At 37.1% G+C, this 20,211-nt stretch overlaps 1 protein-coding gene across 3 annotated transcripts in view; it reads right to left on the reverse strand.

Moving 5' to 3' along the window:
• The window catches only part of FAM188B (family with sequence similarity 188 member B), a 73,193-nt gene that overhangs the window by 20,238 nt on the left and 32,744 nt on the right, over positions 1-20,211 (reverse strand). For 2 of the 3 annotated variants that reach the window (XM_014945183.1, XM_014945184.1), the window contains exons 12-15: positions 19,948-20,013; positions 19,621-19,688; positions 3,691-3,754; positions 2,454-2,615 (exon numbers count right to left, since the gene is read on the reverse strand). In XM_014945183.1, the coding sequence (XP_014800669.1) occupies positions 2,454-2,615; positions 3,691-3,754; positions 19,621-19,688; positions 19,948-20,013 (360 nt within the window). The remainder of the gene's footprint in view (positions 1-2,453; positions 2,616-3,690; positions 3,755-19,620; positions 19,689-19,947; positions 20,014-20,211) is intronic. The other variant, XM_014945185.1, reaches the window with a different exon arrangement.

Below are 20,211 nucleotides of genomic sequence, written 5' to 3' on the forward strand. Positions count from 1 at the left end.
TAATATTAGTCCACCCAAAGCACAAGCTGCGTAGTAGATATTAAAGTCTCCACATTCGCAGGTACCTGCAAATCTGTATTTGTACTCCTCAAATTTTAAAGTGAAGACGTGAGAAAAAAGGTAAGATGACAGTTATATGCACTAAAATCAACTAATAAGTGGCCATCTGAACAAAAAGGCAGGAACCTCATGGATACAGATTTTTAAAAGAAAGCCCACTATATAACAGGACATAAAAATATCCTGAATTATCCCCTGAGAGACTGGCTGGATATGACCTAAAGGGAGTTTTCCAACTCTAATGTCTATGATTCACCATATATCACGCTCAGGATTTTCTTACCCTTGGAAACAAACAAAAAAACCCAACAAAACCTGACAGTCCTTTTCCATTACCGGTTTCAGTTACCATCCTCATAGCCACAACGTAATTGGATGCTGAATCTACTTACCCAAACACTGAGAGGAAGAAAAGAGTCAGTTCAAAAGACTTTAAAGGCCAATTTCATCCTCGGTTTCACTAGTGCAAACTATCAGTGACATTTCTCTTTTTCTAAAATGTTCTAAATTAATGTCTTTGTAACATAAAGCGCAATCTGGCCCTTCATGCAGAAGCCACAGTGGAAACTTCCCAGACCTGAGGGCAAAGTCCACCAGAATCTGACTTTTGTTCTAGTCCTAAGGCAGGCGTTGCAGAACGCGCCCGGACGTACCAACTGAAACGCAGAGCACTCACAGATGTTCTTCATCAAAAATAAGACAATTTGCATCAGTTGCCTCACTACTGTAGACTGAAAAATAAAAGTAAACTACTTCTACTGGAGTTTCTGTAACTGATTAAGAGTCACTGGCTTGGAAAACAGATGACTGCTCATGAGTCCAGCCCCCATGCAGGAGCACAGCAGCAGAGGAGACAGACACCCTCAACTGTATGATTTGCAGAATAAGTGGAAGACGGTGTTTGATTCTCTGGGAAACTTTTTATTTTATTTTTAGAGGGCAGATGGGAAAGAAATAGCTCTTACCTGCACTGACATCACTTACCATTTTGCTGCTTAGAAGTAATTTTCCTCACTAGAGAACGGAAAAAATGCTACAGCGGTGCATAATCATTTTTTTAGGTTTTAAATGTTACATAGTTTATAGAAAAAGACAAGGAGCTTGAACTAGACACAGAAGCTAAGTCATTTTTAATCAATTTTTTTTATGTGTTAATCTGATTTGGATACACTGATATGCTGTCTTGACTGAATTTAAGCCTTATTATAATCTTGTGAAGCCTTATTATAATCTTGTGGATAATATAAAGGATTGTGTTAATTAAAAATAACAAAAATTATAATTTGTCAGCAGTAGGAAAATGTAACTGACTTCAGCCATATGGGAAACAGTTAAAACCAAGCTTTGTTTTCAGTCACACATTTATATTAAATCAGTACAAACAAATTCTTTGCTAATCACTTTCAAATTTTTATAGAGGCACTGACTGCAAATCCAGATGGGACCGTTACAATTATCTAATGTAGTATCTAACACACGGAGGAGAATTTAAAATAATATCCCTGCATCAAACACCAGACTCTCTGTTTAAGATAGAACATGTCTTTAGGAAAGATGCCCATGGTGACAACAATGTCTGTTGAGGGAGAAACAGTGAAATCCTTATACAAGTTTTTCCAGAGGTAAATTAATGGCTGACACTTCTTTGAAATGCTTAATCTATCTTTTTATTTTCATTACGACTAGAATTAAAATACTAATTTCAAGACATGTTAAAGAGAACATTTACATTATACTGGCAGCTATTTTAATTGTCTATTATTTTCTTTCCTGCTAATACAATATGATCACCATTAGGGCATGGAGTAGAGTATTCAATCATAACATCGGAACTCATTGAAAACTGAATACTTAGAGTGAGCTTCAGATTCAGGTGCTTATATATATTACTAAGATATAGGTATCCACAGGCAAGCTGGGTGTCTCAACTCCACTGTAATCAGTGGAGATCTAGTGAATACAGCCAGGGGAACTTGTTCAGCTCAACCTAGAGCACACTATTATGTTGACTCACCTGAACAGCTTTCACCTCCACAGATTGCACTGAGCAGGTCCTGGTTCACCTACACAGATCTATACACTAGCCACTTTAACAGGAGTGTGTTAGTCTGTAAACTGACTCCCACTTCAGGAGATCAGTTAGGAAATGACACAGACATGTAAGATTTGAGGTGCTGTAGATCACCCAAGTCATTTACCAAGGGGTGGCAGCTGTGAGAGAGAACCTTCATCCAGAAGGGAGACCACACTGCCTTGATGTGTTTAGAACAGCGCTAGATGCCTATGAGTGAGCAACTGAATCAAGCCCATAATTTCTTAGCTGCTATGCTCACTCCAAGACAACTTTAAATTTGCTTCCTTTTTAACTAAAATCAGAAGAATGGAAAGCATACCTGACAAACATCATAGTGCTCGAAGAGAGACAGCAAACCGATATCACTGCGGCTTGTGATACCTTTCAAAATCGTGATGTTGCCATTTCCAGAGTCCAGCTCTATCACATTGTTGAAAACATTGGACACAGCTTTGCCAGTCAAAAGCAAGTTCACCAGTTCCTGTTTGTGACATATTTATAACAAAATCCAAAGTAGTAGTTAAATGTCCTGTCTCTACCAGACATAAGTACAATATTGATTCAGAATTCATAAAGTTATACGTGTACCAGATCCTTAATTTATGTGGTGGCTTTAAATTTAGAGTTAGGATTAGGATTATTTACAATACTTTTTCCAGATATTTTGGGGAAATTCTATTCCTAAAGTAAAATGAGGAAATATTAGCAGAGTTTTCAATGTTCATCTTTCCAGAGGCAAACTGCTAATAATCAATTTACTCTTCCATTCAACTCTCAACCTTCTCATATCACTGTTGTTGGTGGTTTTTTTAACTAAACATTTTGGTGTCCCTTTTTCTCTACAATGGAAGCTACAGCATGAATCATATAAATTAAAAGCCTGTACAGTATTATCTGATACTTCTGCATGTGTTTAGTGATGTATTTTGTATGTTGGACAAGACTTGTTACAAGATTATTTTTTTCTCACTAATTATTTCTGGATGAACTTAAGTCTCATTCAGCGAGATATTCACCCATATGGCTTCACATCTGGTCCATATCACTAATATACTAACTATAGCAGATTGTTGATTATTTCCACTCCAATTGAACTAGAAGTATGGGTGTGTCAGAGGCTAAATACATGTGAGAAGGTGCGTGTGAGTGTGTGAGTGTGCATAGAGTTCAAGGAACACAGGCACTAGACATCTTGCTTAGCACAAGATCCCACAAGGGCCAGCTAGGATGTAACAGCATGTAATAATATCTAGCAGCAGACTGTGCAACGATATTAATAAATAACATATGTCAAGAAACATGAGGGGAAAGAACAAGAAGAAAATTTCCAGAAAAAATAGTCCAAAGTACCATGCCCAAAGACGGGAATAACATTGGTATTGCCAGTTGGACTTGATGTATGATTTTCAAAACACTTCACACATTGATAGCCTCGTGTTTCTCCTGAAGGACTCAGAGTTTACAGGTTCTTTCTGATGTTTTTAGGACTGCTAGGTCAGTTCACAGCTCTGCATGCAAAGGCATATGACATCCCCAAGACCACACGCTTAACGTACCTGAGTACAATAGCCATGGCTGCCGATCAACCGGTTCGTCAGTACATCAAAATCATTGCGCACCCTGAAAAGGAGTAGAGAATGCAATTAAATTTAAATTAAATTGCTTGTTTTCATTAGAATTAACGTCTCTAAATCTTGGAGAAAAAAACATCAGACTGTTTCCCAACCATAAATATAGCTCTACGTTTTGGGATCCTTTCAAGGTGTTTTTTTTTTTTTTTGCATGGCAAAAAAAAAGAAGTGTACATATCAATAAAACCTGTGGCAAGCAAAAGTTTGTTAGACTAAAGAAAATAGCTGTAGAGAAGAAAAGAAGCCATTGTCACCACTAATTAGAACCTTAGAAATTAGAACTACTGGACCACTTGTCTTACAGAATTACAGAAACAGAATCACAGAATGGTTGAGGCTGGAAGTAACTCTGGAGCTCACATTGTCCAAACCCTCTGCTCAAGCTTGGCTACCTAGAGCCAGTTCCCCAGGTCTAGATGGTTTTTGAATATCTCTAAGGTGGTAGACTCGACAACCTCCCCAGGCAAACTGTTCCAGTACTCAGATAAGATTTTCTCACAAATACATGTATTTGTTATTCCTATCATCAATACATGGAACATACCCACGAACTGAAGATGATATAATCTATAGACTATATTGTCCATGAAAAGACTCTAGGTGCACACATTTGTAATACTGCTGTGTAGTCTCTTCTATTCTACGACATCAAAGAGAAGTCTGTGAAATTGCATTATTGATAATTAAGGAATAATATCTCCCTAAACCAAGTTCCCTCCCCACAACTTCTGGAATTATTAAATCAGTGATTGGTTGATGACCTAAAAAATGAAGATTGCAACTGTGATCATTTTTATCCTGCAGATATAATGTAATTGCAAACATTATTTTACACATAAAAAAATATCTAATCTAGTTTTAAGGAAAAAAACAGTGTACTATATTCTGGGACAGTTATGGCAACAAACACCACAGATTAATTTGATGGTTCATAAAAAACCTATTTCCCCTCAGTATAAAAATGTCAATTTCAATTGTTTTGGCTACATTCTTATTTTGGTATTGTTACAAAGGTAGAGATAATGCCTGAATGATTGTCAATTAAAACTTAGCTAATCCACATATATCTGGCCTTATTCTCATTTGACTTGTAAAATCTTCTATGCACCCAATCATTCATGTTTCCCAGCAATTAGCACAATTATTTTTGAAAAGAAAAGATTTTGTTTGTGATAAAGTAAGGGTTGAATTGATGTGATTAGAGTAGAGCTAGCTAGAAATTTCCCTTCAACATTGTTATACATGCTTTGTTAAAAAAATGATTTCTTAAGGAAAAAGCTGGGATATTCCCTGTATTCATCCCAAAGCTCACAATGCAGTACATAACTTTTAAGATTTCCAGCCCTGTTGATACTTAAAGCATTCAAATCAAGTCATAGCCATTGAATCACAATTCCCTTTTTTTAAAACTTAAATAAAATTTACAAGTTAGTCTCAAACATAACAAAGTGCCATAACAACATCTCTTGCTAGTGTGAAATCAAAGGAAAGACCACGGAAAGTGTGCCTGTGATATGGAAAATTCTCTCATGCAACATTGCGAGGAATGGATGAGGCGATAATAATCTTTGGATTTTGGCCATTTTTTAGTTTTAGAAACAGTTTCATCTTGAAAACGCCATAGCCTTCTTTGAAAGGAGTAGACTATACAATATGCGTCAATTAGGGACGATGGGACATACGGCAAAGACAATAGGAGGAAGTTCTAATTTGATCTGTAGGTACAAACAATATGGGAGTTTAGAGGTGTATCTCAGATTTTCAAGAAGAACATCTGCCTTTCAAATCACCTCTGCTAATGAGGAAACAAGCATCAGGCATATAGCTACGAGATTTACACCTATTCTAAATGGTTTTAAGATTGTTATCGATACCTGCCAAAGAATTACCAGCTTCTGTGCAGGTGAATTTATTGTGTTACAATAAAAAGCATCAGCTTTTAAGTGCAAGTACACTTCATGCATTGTAAAAATAAGAGAACAAAGTGGTTTGCTTTCTGCCGGGCTGTTAAGAGATTCGTTGATGATAAGCAAATCTGAAGCATTTATTCATTCTAGTGTCTTGGCTATCAGATGTTAAAACAGATGTACTGAATAAATCATTGCTACTAATACCACTTTGTCCCTGCATGGAATTTTCCATTTATAATTTTGAAATCACTTTAAAACAGAAATTCCCACTAATTTTAAGACAGGAGATTTTTAAGTATCCCAATAATCATGAGACCATGAGTTAAAGGCTTGACTGTACTAAATCCCTCCTTCTCAATTTACAACCCATGCTCCACACGCTGCTTTGACAGAATCAGAAGTCAGGAAAAAGACACTACCAAAGAGAACAGTGTTCACAGTAAATATTTCTTTCTCTTGCTATACTAACAGTATTTCCCAGTGTCGTGGTAGTACATAATTCTACCTGAAGAGTAAACTAGGAGTATGTGGACTGCTGGTGCAGAATGCTGCTGTTTGCCTCACCTGATAATACTGTAAAGTCCGTAGAAAAAAAAAGATATTAAAAATTCAATCAGAGAGCAAGATACTGATTTTGAAAGTCTCCTGGCACATGCTTAAAATTAAGCATGTGTTCAAATAGGCTTAAGCACAGTCTTCAGCAGGAATAATTTCCTGAGTGGATACATAATCAAGAAGTTGACAATGAGAACCGCTAAATTTCAGATCACTCTTTAGATCTCCCAGTTTCTTTTTTATTTTCACTTGCACCGTGTGTAAAGTAACATGGTTTACGCCTCTACTGAAACCAGGGAGGAGAGAGCTTGAACTCTCTACGTAGCAAGTGCAGCTCTGGCTTCTGCTAAGGCAGGAGCAGCCTATTGAGACGAGAGAGTCGGCAGCAAATACACTCAGATTAACGCCCTTAAATGTGCGTAAAGTCAGTTTCACTTCTGCTGGGTTTCAGTTTTTGCCCTGGGACCCTTGAATTGCTGAATTCTCCACTGAGCAGTGCTGGAATTGCTGTGTTCAGCGTTCCCGACACCTTGACAAAAGGTGGATGTGTTTTTATACACTCACAGCACCTAAATGACATGGAAAAACTCATCTCCACACAGTTTCTTGATTTCATACTGTTCTTTTAAAAAATATTTCTATTTAATTTTTTAATATTTTTTTTCCATAACAGGAGGGTTAACTGTCTTTTCGTTCAGCGTGCAACCAAACATTTTTTTCTCACATTATTACCACACAGAACAAACAACAAAGCCAAAAGATGTGTAAAGTGGCTTCAGAACAAATATCTACATTATAGCAACCGGAGAAACCTCAGAGAAATCAACAAACGATATCTGGTGTGAATTATACATATTTTTCATGTTTTCTAATGCTGCTGGTTTTAGGGCAGGAATGCCTGAAATAGCTTTACATATTATAAATCTCATTTTCTCTACACGATCCTGTTGGTGATTGTGTTAATCTTTTGCCTTGTTGAAACTGTTAGTTTCAAGTTATAAATAATGTCTTTATTAAGGACATAAAGTACTGAAGATGTACAGATGTTCGGAGCCAAACCTTTCACTGCTCTGAATTGTCACAGCCATAATGACATAACTGGCTGGCTAAATCACAGCCATGACAGTTTTTATTAGGAATCTGCCTCGTATTTTCAATTCATTCATCCATTCTGGGATATACAAATTATATTAAAAAATATTCTAAGAGTTTAAGACAGATGGACAGAATTACCAGAGTTAGAAGAAACTGTAATGGCAGTATAAACCTCAGCACTGATGGTGTACTAATAAAATAAATTATAGCTATCTGTATGGATTCTATTAAAGTTCTAAAAATGCATAAATAAAAAATCAAATTATAAATATTTTGAGTGCTGGATACTACAATATAACATCATCTGTAATCAGATGAACTTTTTCATAGCAAATAACACTGAATTTGATAAATAAGACTTCAAAAAATGCTTCACATGCATTAATTCTGAATTCATTTCCAGGAAAGTTCTTGCCAAGTCCTAAATGGAGAACATCTGAGAATTGAATATTAAATACAAAAGTCACATACAAACTCTTAACACTAGGAATAACTCCAGACCATCAAAACATGAGTTAGCTCATGTCAGATATTTACCCTAGATATTGTCTGGATTGATAGCAGAACAAAATAAAACAATATAAACCAAAAAATAGTGCATTCAAGTACATGGTGGCTGTTTTACAGTCCTTAACCCTGTGGCAAAGCTGTAATAGAAAATTGGTGACCTCACTTTGTTCATGGCAACAGACAGCTATATTAACAAACACACAATTACAAGTCTACTCCGAAAATAGAATTTGGGTTGGGAGGGAGAAAAACTCGTCTTCAAGCATAAGGATTTCAAATAATTACAATGGGGATGTGGAAAATGACAGGATGGGTGAGTGGCTTATTGTGTAAATGTTCCATAATATTATTTTTTTTTATACTGGCACACTGCAAAGGTTTAGATGAATGTTCAAAAAAGAAGGGAAGAGCCCTTCTGAAAAAAAAAAAAAAAGGAAAAAAAAAAGATTCAAACCAGTGAAAGCAAGGAAGTGGCTTCATTCTTTATTTAACACTTTTTTCACCTACCTGATAATTTCACCAAGTTCTTAAAATGTACATGTGCTCAGGTAATAATGCACATTTAATTCATGAGCTCTGCTGCCATGGGGACCTAACATATAGATGAGCTATCCATATTTCAGAGGGATGTAAAGAATGACTGAACTATTGGCACATTCAACCCACCATTTCATTTTTCAAAATAAATTATCTTTCTTATTGAATGCAATATGTCTTCCTGAGAGCAACAGTTTAAGCAAATATACTAAACTCAAATCTGCTTAACCCTCTTGACCTCACGTTCAGCAATCAGCTAAATAGCACCCAGTATGAGGGTACTCTAACTGAAATTTGGCAACAATATGACAGTGTTTTTGTTACTGCTCTATTTTGTAGTAGAATCTCACTTATTCTTTCACATCTTTGGAGTCTTTTTAATAAATATACTTTATGCCTCTAAAATCAAAAGAGTTCTTTTCTAAAATGCTTTGTCTCTTGAAGGAAAGGGAAACAACAACATTGGGAAGATGACAAAGCTAATAAATCACTAAGAGGTGGGCTTCATATCACTAATTTTTTATATCTAAAGATGGACATATAAACATCAGCTAATGTCTCTGGGCTCTTTTACACTTTTGTACATGGAGAGAAACTGCTATGTCCTGAAGGTAAACTATGTGACCTTGCTTAAATAATTTGCAGAATTGTCATTGTTTAACTCCAGCTGCCAGACAGGACCATGCAACTGCTTGCTCACTCCCTTGAGCTGGGATAGGGGAGAGAATCAGAAGAGTAAGAGTGAGAAAAAACTTGTGGGCTGAGATAAAGACAGTTTAATAGGTAGAGCAAAAGCCACACATGCAAGCAAAGCAAAACAAGGCATTCATTCACCGCTTCTCATGGGCTGGCAGGTGTTAGTCATCTTCAGGAAAACAGGGCTCCATCATGCATAACTTGGGAAGACAAACGCCATCACTCTGAACATCCCCCACTTTCTTCTCCTTCTTCCCCAGCTTTATACAGTGAGTATGATGTCACCTGGCATGGAATATCCCTTTGGTCACTTGGGGTCAGCTGTCCCGGCTGTGTCTCCTCCCAACTTTTTGTGCACTCCCAGTCTACTCACTGGTGGGGCAGTGTGAAGAGCAAAAAAGGCCTGAAGAGCTCAGGAACAACTAAAAACATCAGTGCTCTGTCAACACTATTTCTACCCCAAAACACAGCACTATACCAGCTGCTAGAAAGGAAGTCAGCTCCATCCCAGCTGAAACCACGGCAAGAGCAGAGGAAGAAAGTCTCCTGGAAAATGCCTTTTCTCCATCTGATGAACATAAAGTAAAGGGTGATGATTGATTTGGACATGGCCATCTAATTGCTAAATGCAAGGGACTGGACAGATAAATCACACTCACAAAATATACAGGTGGACTACATACTTTTTAGATTACAAGCTGAGAAATAAAGTTGCCATAGAAATTACACCTTGTAGCCAGCCTTGAAAAAAGACTTCTCAGTTGGACGAGGCAATTAAAAGCAATACATAAATATTTGGTTTCATGTAGTCACTTTGTTATAAAATTTACCTCAGCAGTAACTGAATTTGAGCATTTAGAGGAAGTTCACATGGTCAGAAGAAACCACTGCCAAGATATGGAGCAGCTTTCCTCTCAGAAGAGACTACAGAGATGAGGAACATTTCACTACAAAAGCACACAACTGATGGACTGCAACAGAAGTTCACAAAATCCTCAATGGTAAGGAGATGATTAAGAAACATTTATTCACTGTTTTTCATAACATGAACTAGGCAACACTCTATAAACTTATTGGTCAACCCATTCAAGAAAACAAAAGGATAAACTTTCACAAAACACATTGGGGAACTCATTGCCACAGGATGTTGCGAAGGCCAAAGGAATTAAAAGGTTCAAAAAGGTTTTAGAAAAATTCATGGAGGACAGGTTCACCAAGGACCAATAAACTCAATGGCCCGGATACAACTGCCATCTTAGGAAGTCTCTGAATTACTGAGTATCGGAAACATGGAAAACATACCAGCAGAATAATTGCTCTACATTCACCCCGTTTTTTTACAATGTTTCCTTCAGCAGCCACTGCCAAAGGGTAATAGGCTAGATAGATCCTTTGATCCTACATGGACAGTCTGACAACTGAGAGGCAATTAAATCCACGTATCTCAGATACTTCTCAGAACAACACTCTGTTTACATTAGCCATAGTGTGGACCACAGCCATATCCCATAACGGAATAAAGCAGAGTTGAGGGGGAAGAAAGGAAGATGTTCTCTGCATCTGGCACGTAAAATCCAGCCATTCCAGTTACTCTCTTTCACAGGAAACCACATTTCTTAGTTCCTTTCTTGGCTTTCCGTACTGTTTTCACCGGTAGCTTAGGAACCTGAAACCTAGTCACGCTTTCACTAGGTTTACTGACTCACAGGCTAAGTTTAATGATACACTTTTGTTTTGTACTTATATTGTTCTTTAAAATAAATAACACTTCTCTTATTCTTTTCTTTCTTCTTGCTTAGTTACAACTACTACCCTCCCATTTTAAAAAAAAAAAATAGTTATATGCCCTCTCAAAATTTGTTTTTAGGCTAGAAAAGATAAAAAAATTTGTTCTTTTATAAGACAGATTTCTTATTCCCCTGGTCTTCCCTTTCCCTACACTTCTCCCAATTTAATGGGTGAACCCAGTTTGAAATAGTATTTCAGTAATGCCACATCAGTGCTTTTCACAATCCATTAATATTTCTTCACCTCCTAAAACTATTTATGCTGATACACCCTAAGAGTAGATCCAATGCTATTTTACAACGCTGGATCAAAGTCACTGTGTGTTCCACAGCTCTTCTCAACTCCCCAGCCTGCCATTTACAACTTATGAACCCCCACAGTACAGTAACGAGCCGCCTCTGTTTCCATGACCTTGTAGTTTCTGTAGTTAAAAGAAATTCTTTTTTTATTACCCTCATCGTGAAGCTGAGCCAACTCTTTTTGTACAACATGATTTTTCTCTGTATTGACAGTGCTTTCAACTTTTGAGTCACCAGTATATTTCATTAGCGGACCACTCCCTTTTTCCAACATTACTGTAGGGAATAAAATGTTTAATCTCAGACTGACCACTGAGGAGCTCTACCAGTACCCTTCCCCATGCTAATAACTGTTTCTGAGTCCCTTTCCTTTATCACTGTTACAATTCTTATAAGTTCTCTTATTTTCACATCAGCAAATGACTTCTCGTTTGGCATGGTATCAAATACAAAAACCTCTCATTACCTCTCCATTCATAAAATGTGACAAAGAAAGAGAGAGCTCAGAAAGTCTTCCATAAGCTTAGGAATGATATCTAGGCAAAAAGATACCTGGTAATTTTTTCCTTTATGTTGCGTAGACATCACTTTTTCAGGTTCAGTTATACCTCCTGCAAAATTAATTCAATTTCTATGCATGAATTCCAATTATCCATCCTGACTTTGCACCATATTGTTCTCCTTACTGAAACGTAAGGCAGAATATTAACTTTAATTTGGAGCATTCTTTACATCATTCCTAATAGCAGCCACACCCACTCTAGACAGAAACTTCACATTTTTTCCTGATATCCTTATATTGATATGCTAAGGAAATTGCTTGTTGCAAGTCAGTAACTCAGGGTCTGGTTATCATGTTATTTCTGTATTTTCAAACACCAAGATTCAGACCACGAGAGCTAGAGCTATTTGTTGCTCACTACACTATTTTCAGTCCTTTGGACTCTTTTTTTAGAGATGAGAAAATTCTCTGGAAAATGAGCTAATGAGCTTCCTTCTCTTCAGGCATGTTCCTCGACTTTATGATTTATCCTGATCTGTTCTAGAAGGAACTGGATGTGTCAGAGGAATAATCTGGATTTTTTTCTCCTGTTGACATAAGAAATCTTTCTGTTGCATATTCACACCAAATTTGCTATCACTCAAAATATAGTCCACTTCTCTGTTCTGTGGACCCATGCTGAGGACAGGCATCCTGAATTTTCTTAATAGAGAGACACCAGTCACAGGTCTCTCTCCGTTATTTGTGCAAAGCCCAGATTTTCTTCCTTTTTTTTTTTTTTTTTCGGAGACACCAGTCACATGTCTCTCTCCAGTATTTGTGCAAAGCCCAGATTTTCTTCTTTTTTTTTTGCATTATTTCCCGATATACCAGTCCCTTACCTAGCAAGATGTCAAACAGAATCATTAGAACAACCCTTTTGTCTTCTTGATTCTTGTTTTTTTTCTTGAGTTTGGTTTCATTTTTCCCTTTTCCTTTACCACTAACTTTTTTTTCCTTGTTCTTCAGAGCAGAAAACTTCTTCAGACCTCATTCAGCTCTTCCTCTTCTCTGTCTTTGTGGTCATGTTTCCACCTGGGTCACATTCCTTACCTAGCAGGTGTCAGACGCAATACTCCTTTTTCCTATTTTGTCTTCAAAATCCCATTCTACCATCATCTCTAGCTTTATTCTTTCATCCCTGGGTCTCCTCTTTCTCAAGTGTTATATAGTGTGACATTTCATATATCAGTATGTTCCACTGTATATCCACATTTGAAAGAACATAAATCTCATAGCTTTAAATCTTGGCCTCATATCCTCCTTCAAATATTGCTAAGGCTGTCTCACTTATTATCCCTGTCTTCTTGTCTTTCCTTGAAGGAAAAACATTACCTTCTTTCAAGCAAACTCCCCTCTTTATTGCCTCTTAGCAGCTGAAGCTACAACCTGTGCTTCATTAAGGTTCTATGTTTCTTAATATACCCATTAATATAAGAAGCAATTCTTGTCCAGTGAACACTCCATCTAGAGGGGCCTCTGTCTAATTCACACAACAGAGCCTCAAAGGCAAGGAAGATCCTGAAGATTATGAATTGCATGCAACCTATCAAGCAGGAGGCACAGAAGTTCACTTACCCAAACAAACAAGGACTCAATTCTTCCCTGCCAAGGACTGGATCCCACACAAACTCTCCTATTTGCTCTCCTCCCACCATTCTTGGTAAATCTAATCTCACGCTTCCTCCATGTTGTAAAATCACAAATGGGTCTTGGAGAGGGCTGAGACTCTCAAATATGGATTTTTCAGTTAGGTCAAGCTGCTTGTTTTTCAGCACTGTAACGTAATTGACAGCTGTTTCCCCTTAAAAATTAGCTGCTTCCCTATCTTTTTCAAACACCAAAAGACTAAGCTGTAAAATACATGATGACATGTATTTATATTACGTAACTATAAACATTGAGTGAAAAACGCTCACACACGTAATTTCCTCTTGCTGTTGGTCTCCCAGGCATTCTCAAGCTGGGGGGAAACTACCTCTGAAACAGTTTTCCCAGAAAACCAGCTCATAGAAAAATGTATTTCCATCGAGAACTGTGTATGCCCCATGTGATTGGATCTTTTACGTGAAGTTGTAATTGTTTTTACCACTGGACAAGCCAAAGGGTCATTTCACAGAAAGCCTTTCTTCACCAGCCAAATAGTTATGAGGAGAGTAGGTGCATTTTAGGGGAACTCTAAATTGGAGATTGGCTCTGAGACAGGAAAAGGTGTCAGTTAAGGAAAGTGGATTGAGGGTGGAGGAGGCACCCTCAATCCACAATTCATGCACCAACAGAGCATCACTTTCTTTTTCAATGTCCTACATGACTGAAAATAGTTTAAAAGTCAAGTAACATATCAGAAATGGGGTTATTTCACATTATATTATACAGAAAAGGATAGAGAAAAGATGCAGAAAAGATACAGAACAAAAAGGGCTTGATACAGATTTCTACAGTGATGATTATCAATGATGTTTCTGTTACACATCTCAATAAAAAGCTGTCTTACTGTGTAAAGACAGCCTTCCTAGAGCTTGGCTTTCAGTATGCTTTAATTGCACTAATATTTTATAATTCTTATATGGTTATTTGAGATTATTTAAAATTATTTATTGCAATGAAACGTATGATTAAATGAGAGTGCTCATCCTGTCCTTGCAACAGTATGAAATAATCCAGATCAAAACAGACCAGCAAATCATGTCTGAAAGGCAGGCAATGTCATGGCTAGAGATACCAAAGTTCAGCAATCAATATAATTTCTTCTCTGATTTGTGACAGCTCATTCTGGCCACAGTAAAACAACGTGCTCACATATTTATAGCACATGCCCAAAAGATTATACACATCTGGAAGCTCTTTGATGAATTAATTCCCACAGGCTTCTGCTTCCCATTTGTCACATGTCCCTCTTATTCTATCAAAACTCTGTAGAGCAGGACTTGTGTGGATATGGGGAAACAACTGATCTTGAGGCAGGGTGTGACCCACAGAAAGTGCATGTATATATGCTCTTACCCTGCAGTAAATCTGTGATAATTTTCTCCTGTGTGAAAAAAGGATGAACGTATCTTTTTGCCCTATCTGATCATGCATATATGGTCAGAGCTGCTATGGATTAGCAGGTGACTTGTGGAGGTGACTCTGGATGTGGCTTTATTCTTTCTGACTCTTTGGGAAGGAGAGCTTCTGATCTTTATTACAGCTCATAGGTATTACTGTACTATAAATATATAATGTTCATATATAACAGCACGTCTCACAATGAAATGCTGTCCTATGGAGATGAGTAAAGACAGAACTCAGAATTGATACAAATAGTTTGCCAATAGACCAAAGCAGGAAAGTTCTTGGAATACGGCTTGCAATCAGACATCTAATTACAGAAGTAAAACAATTTTACAAACGGATATATTTGAGTATCGTATGGGGAACAATAATGGCAACAGTGCATCCACAGTTCATCCACGTCCTCAGAGCACTTAAAAATCAGATTCCTCAGATAAGCAACTTATTGAGTCAGAAAGGGACGCTAAGTCTGGAAATGCTGGAACTAGATGCTCTGCAGAACCAGAGAGGGATTGTAGCCCCTGGTCCTTCAGCCTGTCTGATCAGGCTTTTCTCTCACATGAATTTCAAAAGAAGCCAAAACGTCTCTCCCCTGTAACATGCCAAGTGCATCTCAGCTTCACTTATTACATGAAGGATATTTTTTGAGATGGAATAGGTATACTGGACAGATATTAACATGATTTGAGGCTTGTGTTGTTCATTTCAAGAACGGATTAGAATGCAAGATGAAGGAAATTCAACTTCCCCAGTTCAGTAAAACTGTATCACAGGAATGAAGAATAAGTGCTCACAGGCACAGAACAACATAGTTTTAATCCTATCACTCCCCTTGGTAAAAATTCTTAATTGATAGAAGATTGCAGAGAACTAGATAAATCACTAATAACTAAGGGCAGACTTACTTGATGTGAGAAGTCCTAGATTGATAAGGAATCAAAATGTGATTTATTCCATTTAATAAAAAGGCATTGGCTTTTGAAAAAAAGCAAGCAAACAAACAACCCAAAACCAAGAAAAACCACGAAGAAACCCCAAAATACCAAACAACCAAAAGTCCCAAACTCAGAAATGGAATCAGCACAAATAATTTTGAAGCAGGGCTGTACACATTTCTGGAGCAGTAAAGACTACAGAAGGACAGTTATTAGCGTTGTGGGATCACAATAAGGAAAAAGGTGTTGACGCAGATTTTCCTAGTTTTATAAGTGGCCAGCCCTAATGAAGTACACAGCCTCCTCTTGACTTGCAAAATCACTCTCCTTTTTCTTCCCACAGATAAAGCCATTGTTTTCTTTATTCTCACACAAACCCTTCAGAGAAAAAATTGAAAAGATACCCAAACGACCAATGCTGGCTGCAGAATTATGTTTGTGATCCGCTTTCAGTAAGTGATAAAGTATCCCTAAGTGGACAAAAGAGGTTGCAAACACTGGTGATTGGATTCTATTGGTCAGCAAATCTGTGAGTAATGCAATTAGTCTGTGTTTCAGATGAGGCTGTCTTTATTTTCTCCAGGTAGCTTGAAAATGGCAATACACTCCTTTTCCAAAAAGGAATTTGACCTAAGGAATTTTCTCATTCAATATGTTCTTTGCTGTAATAGGTTCTAGTAATGATGGTTTCACACAATAAAGTTATTGAAGTGATTAAGAAAAGTATGTCAATTAAAAAAGACAGTGTGACTGCTTGGTAATTAAGCTGAAATTTAAAGAAGGCTTTACAATGAATGGATCAGAATCAGCCACATTGCAATACAGCGATGGTTTTTACCTGAGTAAGCACAGTGAGGAAGGTGCCAAAAGTTAGAGATAAGACAGCATCTAGCAGAGAAACCTTGTGCTGCAGTTCCAGTATATGTTGTATACATTCCAGTAGCTGCAGTAAGACTGTGGGGTTTACTGAAGTTGCCAGTACAGGCTCTGTGTACACCACTCCTGAGTATCCACAACTTTTCTACATGCCATGTGCCATTCTCAGATGGGACAGCAAGGCACACGTGGGGGCTTGCAGCCCACCTTTAAGCTCAGTCTCCTGCAGGTACATGGAAAATATCGTGTAGATCTTAACAACCCAAAGATTTTAGTACACATTTTGCACATTCAGGAAGATTAGTCCCCTGAGCTAATACAATACGCCCACTATTTTTTAATTTTACGCTGGTTGTAAAAAAAAAAAGAGAGATTACAATTGTTAGTGACTAGCATTCCTTCCTGTACCAGAAGCAACAACACGTTCTCAGCAACTTCCTCAGGAATTCTCACTCCTCTTTGGCCATTTGTTATCAGTTCTACCAGTGATGATCATTAGCGCGTGGAGTATGATAAACTCATTACCAACATCTACAAAGCAGTGCAAAACCCCTGCATTTCCTGGCATGCATTCCCATTAAATAAAAATAATTAGCTTGTCAGTGATTTAGAACAACTGCCCGACAGACCTAGCTGAAATCTGGAATTTCCTTTTACAAGAAAAATCAGTAACAATGTAAAAGTTATGGAGCCAGACCAAAAGTCAGCGTAACCCAACATCCAGCCAGCACCAGCAGCAGCACCCATCAAGGCAGAACACAAAAACAGGGCACATGGAGATTACATCTAGACAGGTGGGTTTAAAGGTACTGAAGCACGTCCTTTCCAGTTATTTATCTAAATTTATTTGAACCTCTTCATACTTTTGGCCTCCTCATCTCCCAGTACTGAAAATTACTTATACTGTGGGGAAAAAAAAAAGTCTCAGGTTTGTTTTTTGTTTAAAATTGAAGCTTGAGAACTTCCATGACAGGACCCAAGTTTCTAGATACTTAGTCTTCAACTTGCTTAGAAGAAATGTCAATTAGTTATAGAAGAGATACTGACCAAGGGACCCCAGAGAGTGAGCATTGTGGGCACACGGTGAGGAACTGACCCAGACAGAAGCATTTCAACATAATTTGAGATACTAAACTACATCAACTTCTCAACTAAACTTAACTAATCTGCCTAGCTTTTTCAATAGACTATGCACACCAAAAAATCAGGGAAATTGAAACATCTGTGGTGTCTTCATTCACAAACAAAAGGCCACTGATTTTCTGTTAAAAAGTTGGGACAAAACACAATCTCAGTGAGCACTATTACTGGAAGAAAATTCCATTACCAAATTGAAACATCTGTGGTGTCTTCACTCACAAACAAAAAGCCACTGATTTTCTGTTAAAAATCTGGGACAAAACACAATCTCAGTAAGCACTATTACTGGAAGAAAATTCCATTACCTAAACCAACTTATTTGTCTTCAAATATTCATCCAGAACTATGCCAGTTATGTAAATAATTACTTACCATGCCTGTAACACTCACTAAATGGTACATATTTCTTGATAGGAGCAGTGAGTTATTTGTCTTGATATTTTTAATTTCCTAAGAGAAGTGCTATGATATAGTTGTTCAAATCTATTACTGAAAATTACACAAACGAAATTTAGTTTGCACTTCTAAAAAAAAATATGTAAAGGTCTGAAAACACATTCCACTGTGTCCAGAGACAGAGAAAAATTCTTGTTTCCAGTAAACAAAAGATAGGTACCAATGCACTGTATTGCACAGTACTAAGCTAGAAGAGTAATGTATTTTAAAATGAAGTTTTTCTGGGAGAAAGTCATGAATCTTCCTTGAAATAGAGCTACATTTTATAAACAATTCTGACATTTTGGACCAGAATCGTGAAAATATTTAGATACCTAAAAATGCAAATAGACAGCATAAGGAATTTTCATGTTCACTTTAGACACTTAGCTCCCCCAAATACAATCAGAGATGATTGACTGGCCTTGTCATAATCCATCTGCTAAGAACTGAGACGTGATGGGAAAAATAAGCTCCCTGCTTATATTATTAAAGAATGTTTACCATTTTATAGCAAGTAAAGCAATCAATGGCAATTAGGAACATTGCTGATTTTGGTGATCCTAAGCTGCTATTTATTTTCAAGACAATGCAAAGATGTAAGAAATAAAAGCTTACATAAATCATACCAGTGCTGCTTTCAAGTGCAGCTGCTCTCTTCATGTCAGTTGTTATTGCAAGTTGTCAGGGAGCAGTTCTTTTCACTTGCAGATAACTAGGAGATTTTTACAAAAGTGGAATTTGATGAAATGGAAAAAGCTTTTTATATTCTGACTCATTCTGATATTCACAATACCACAGAAATACAGTTAATCTGTATTAAAGCACAATTAACTGCCGGTGCAGGACACAGTGAGTTTTTAAAAAAGGCTATGAAGACTAGCCCTTAGTTAGAGTTCAACAGACTTATTACACCAATAAGCTGAGTCCAGATTTGTCATATCTTACATAAACCATATAAAAATTATCTGCCTAATCCATTTTATATTAGCCTTTCACTGCTGGAGAGATTGGGGCACCCCAAGAAAGCTATTCAGCCTTTCTTGAGACTGATACCTGAAGCATGTGAAATAAATAATGCTCTAAAGGAGTCTTGATTTCAACTGTCAAGACAGGGAGCACAGGCAACATATGTTTGGATGGAGTCATTTATATCAGATATGCTGGATGGATCACTGCCATTTAACCACATACACATATATATATATGTGTGTGTGCCTTTACACAACAACAAAAAAAGCCAAGAGTAGGTGAGTAGATCTTCATAACTTCTTATATTTACCAGAGTAAACATCAATGCCTTTATACAACAAAAAAAAAAGCCAAGAGTAGGCGAGTAAATCTTCACAACTTCTTATATTTACCAGAGTAAACATCAAGACAGAATAAAAAGGCCAGAAAGTTATGTAGCTCATGGCCACTTCCTCACTTTGCACAGCTTGTTTGCTTTGCAGTTTATGAGACGGGGATACAGAGACACTCACAGGTTGATAGATCTTGATAAGATGACAGACACCGTCAGAAGGATGCACCCACAGGGACCAGTTTCAAACTGCAAAAGAAAAGGACTGGGTTTATTTTGTTTGTTGTGTACATCTTTTGCCCAATCCTAAAGAAATGCAAATAAAACAAAAGTGGAAAGAATTTTTCTTGTTTATGCTAAAACTGAATTTGCTGCTCTGTTTGCTAAAATGCAAGACATGTCCATACAGTGTTTGAAGAGATGTTCAGAAGATATTTTATGAGTGATAAACACAGACAAATGGGCAGCTGAAAGATAACAGGTTTAGTATCTTCTTTATACACAGTACCTGGTGAATATTCTGCTGCAGAAATACAATCAGATCTTCGTATCTCGTGGCGCTATGTAGTATTAGCTGGGAAGAAATGTAAGATATAAAAATAAATAACTGAAATAATAACAACTCACGTTTTATAACCTGAAAGCTGAACTAAGGTAGAACAAATTTTAAATCTAACTGGAAAGAGTGGAACTAACAAAATGGAATAAAGATCTAATGAAGTCTACCTCTTATTGTTGTTACTTGGTAAAATACTGCATCTCAGCACTTTGT

The sequence above is a fragment of the Calidris pugnax genome, unplaced genomic scaffold (assembly GCF_001431845.1).
Source record: "Calidris pugnax isolate Ruff unplaced genomic scaffold, ASM143184v1 scaffold54, whole genome shotgun sequence".
Taxonomy (NCBI): Eukaryota; Metazoa; Chordata; class Aves; order Charadriiformes; family Scolopacidae; genus Calidris; species Calidris pugnax.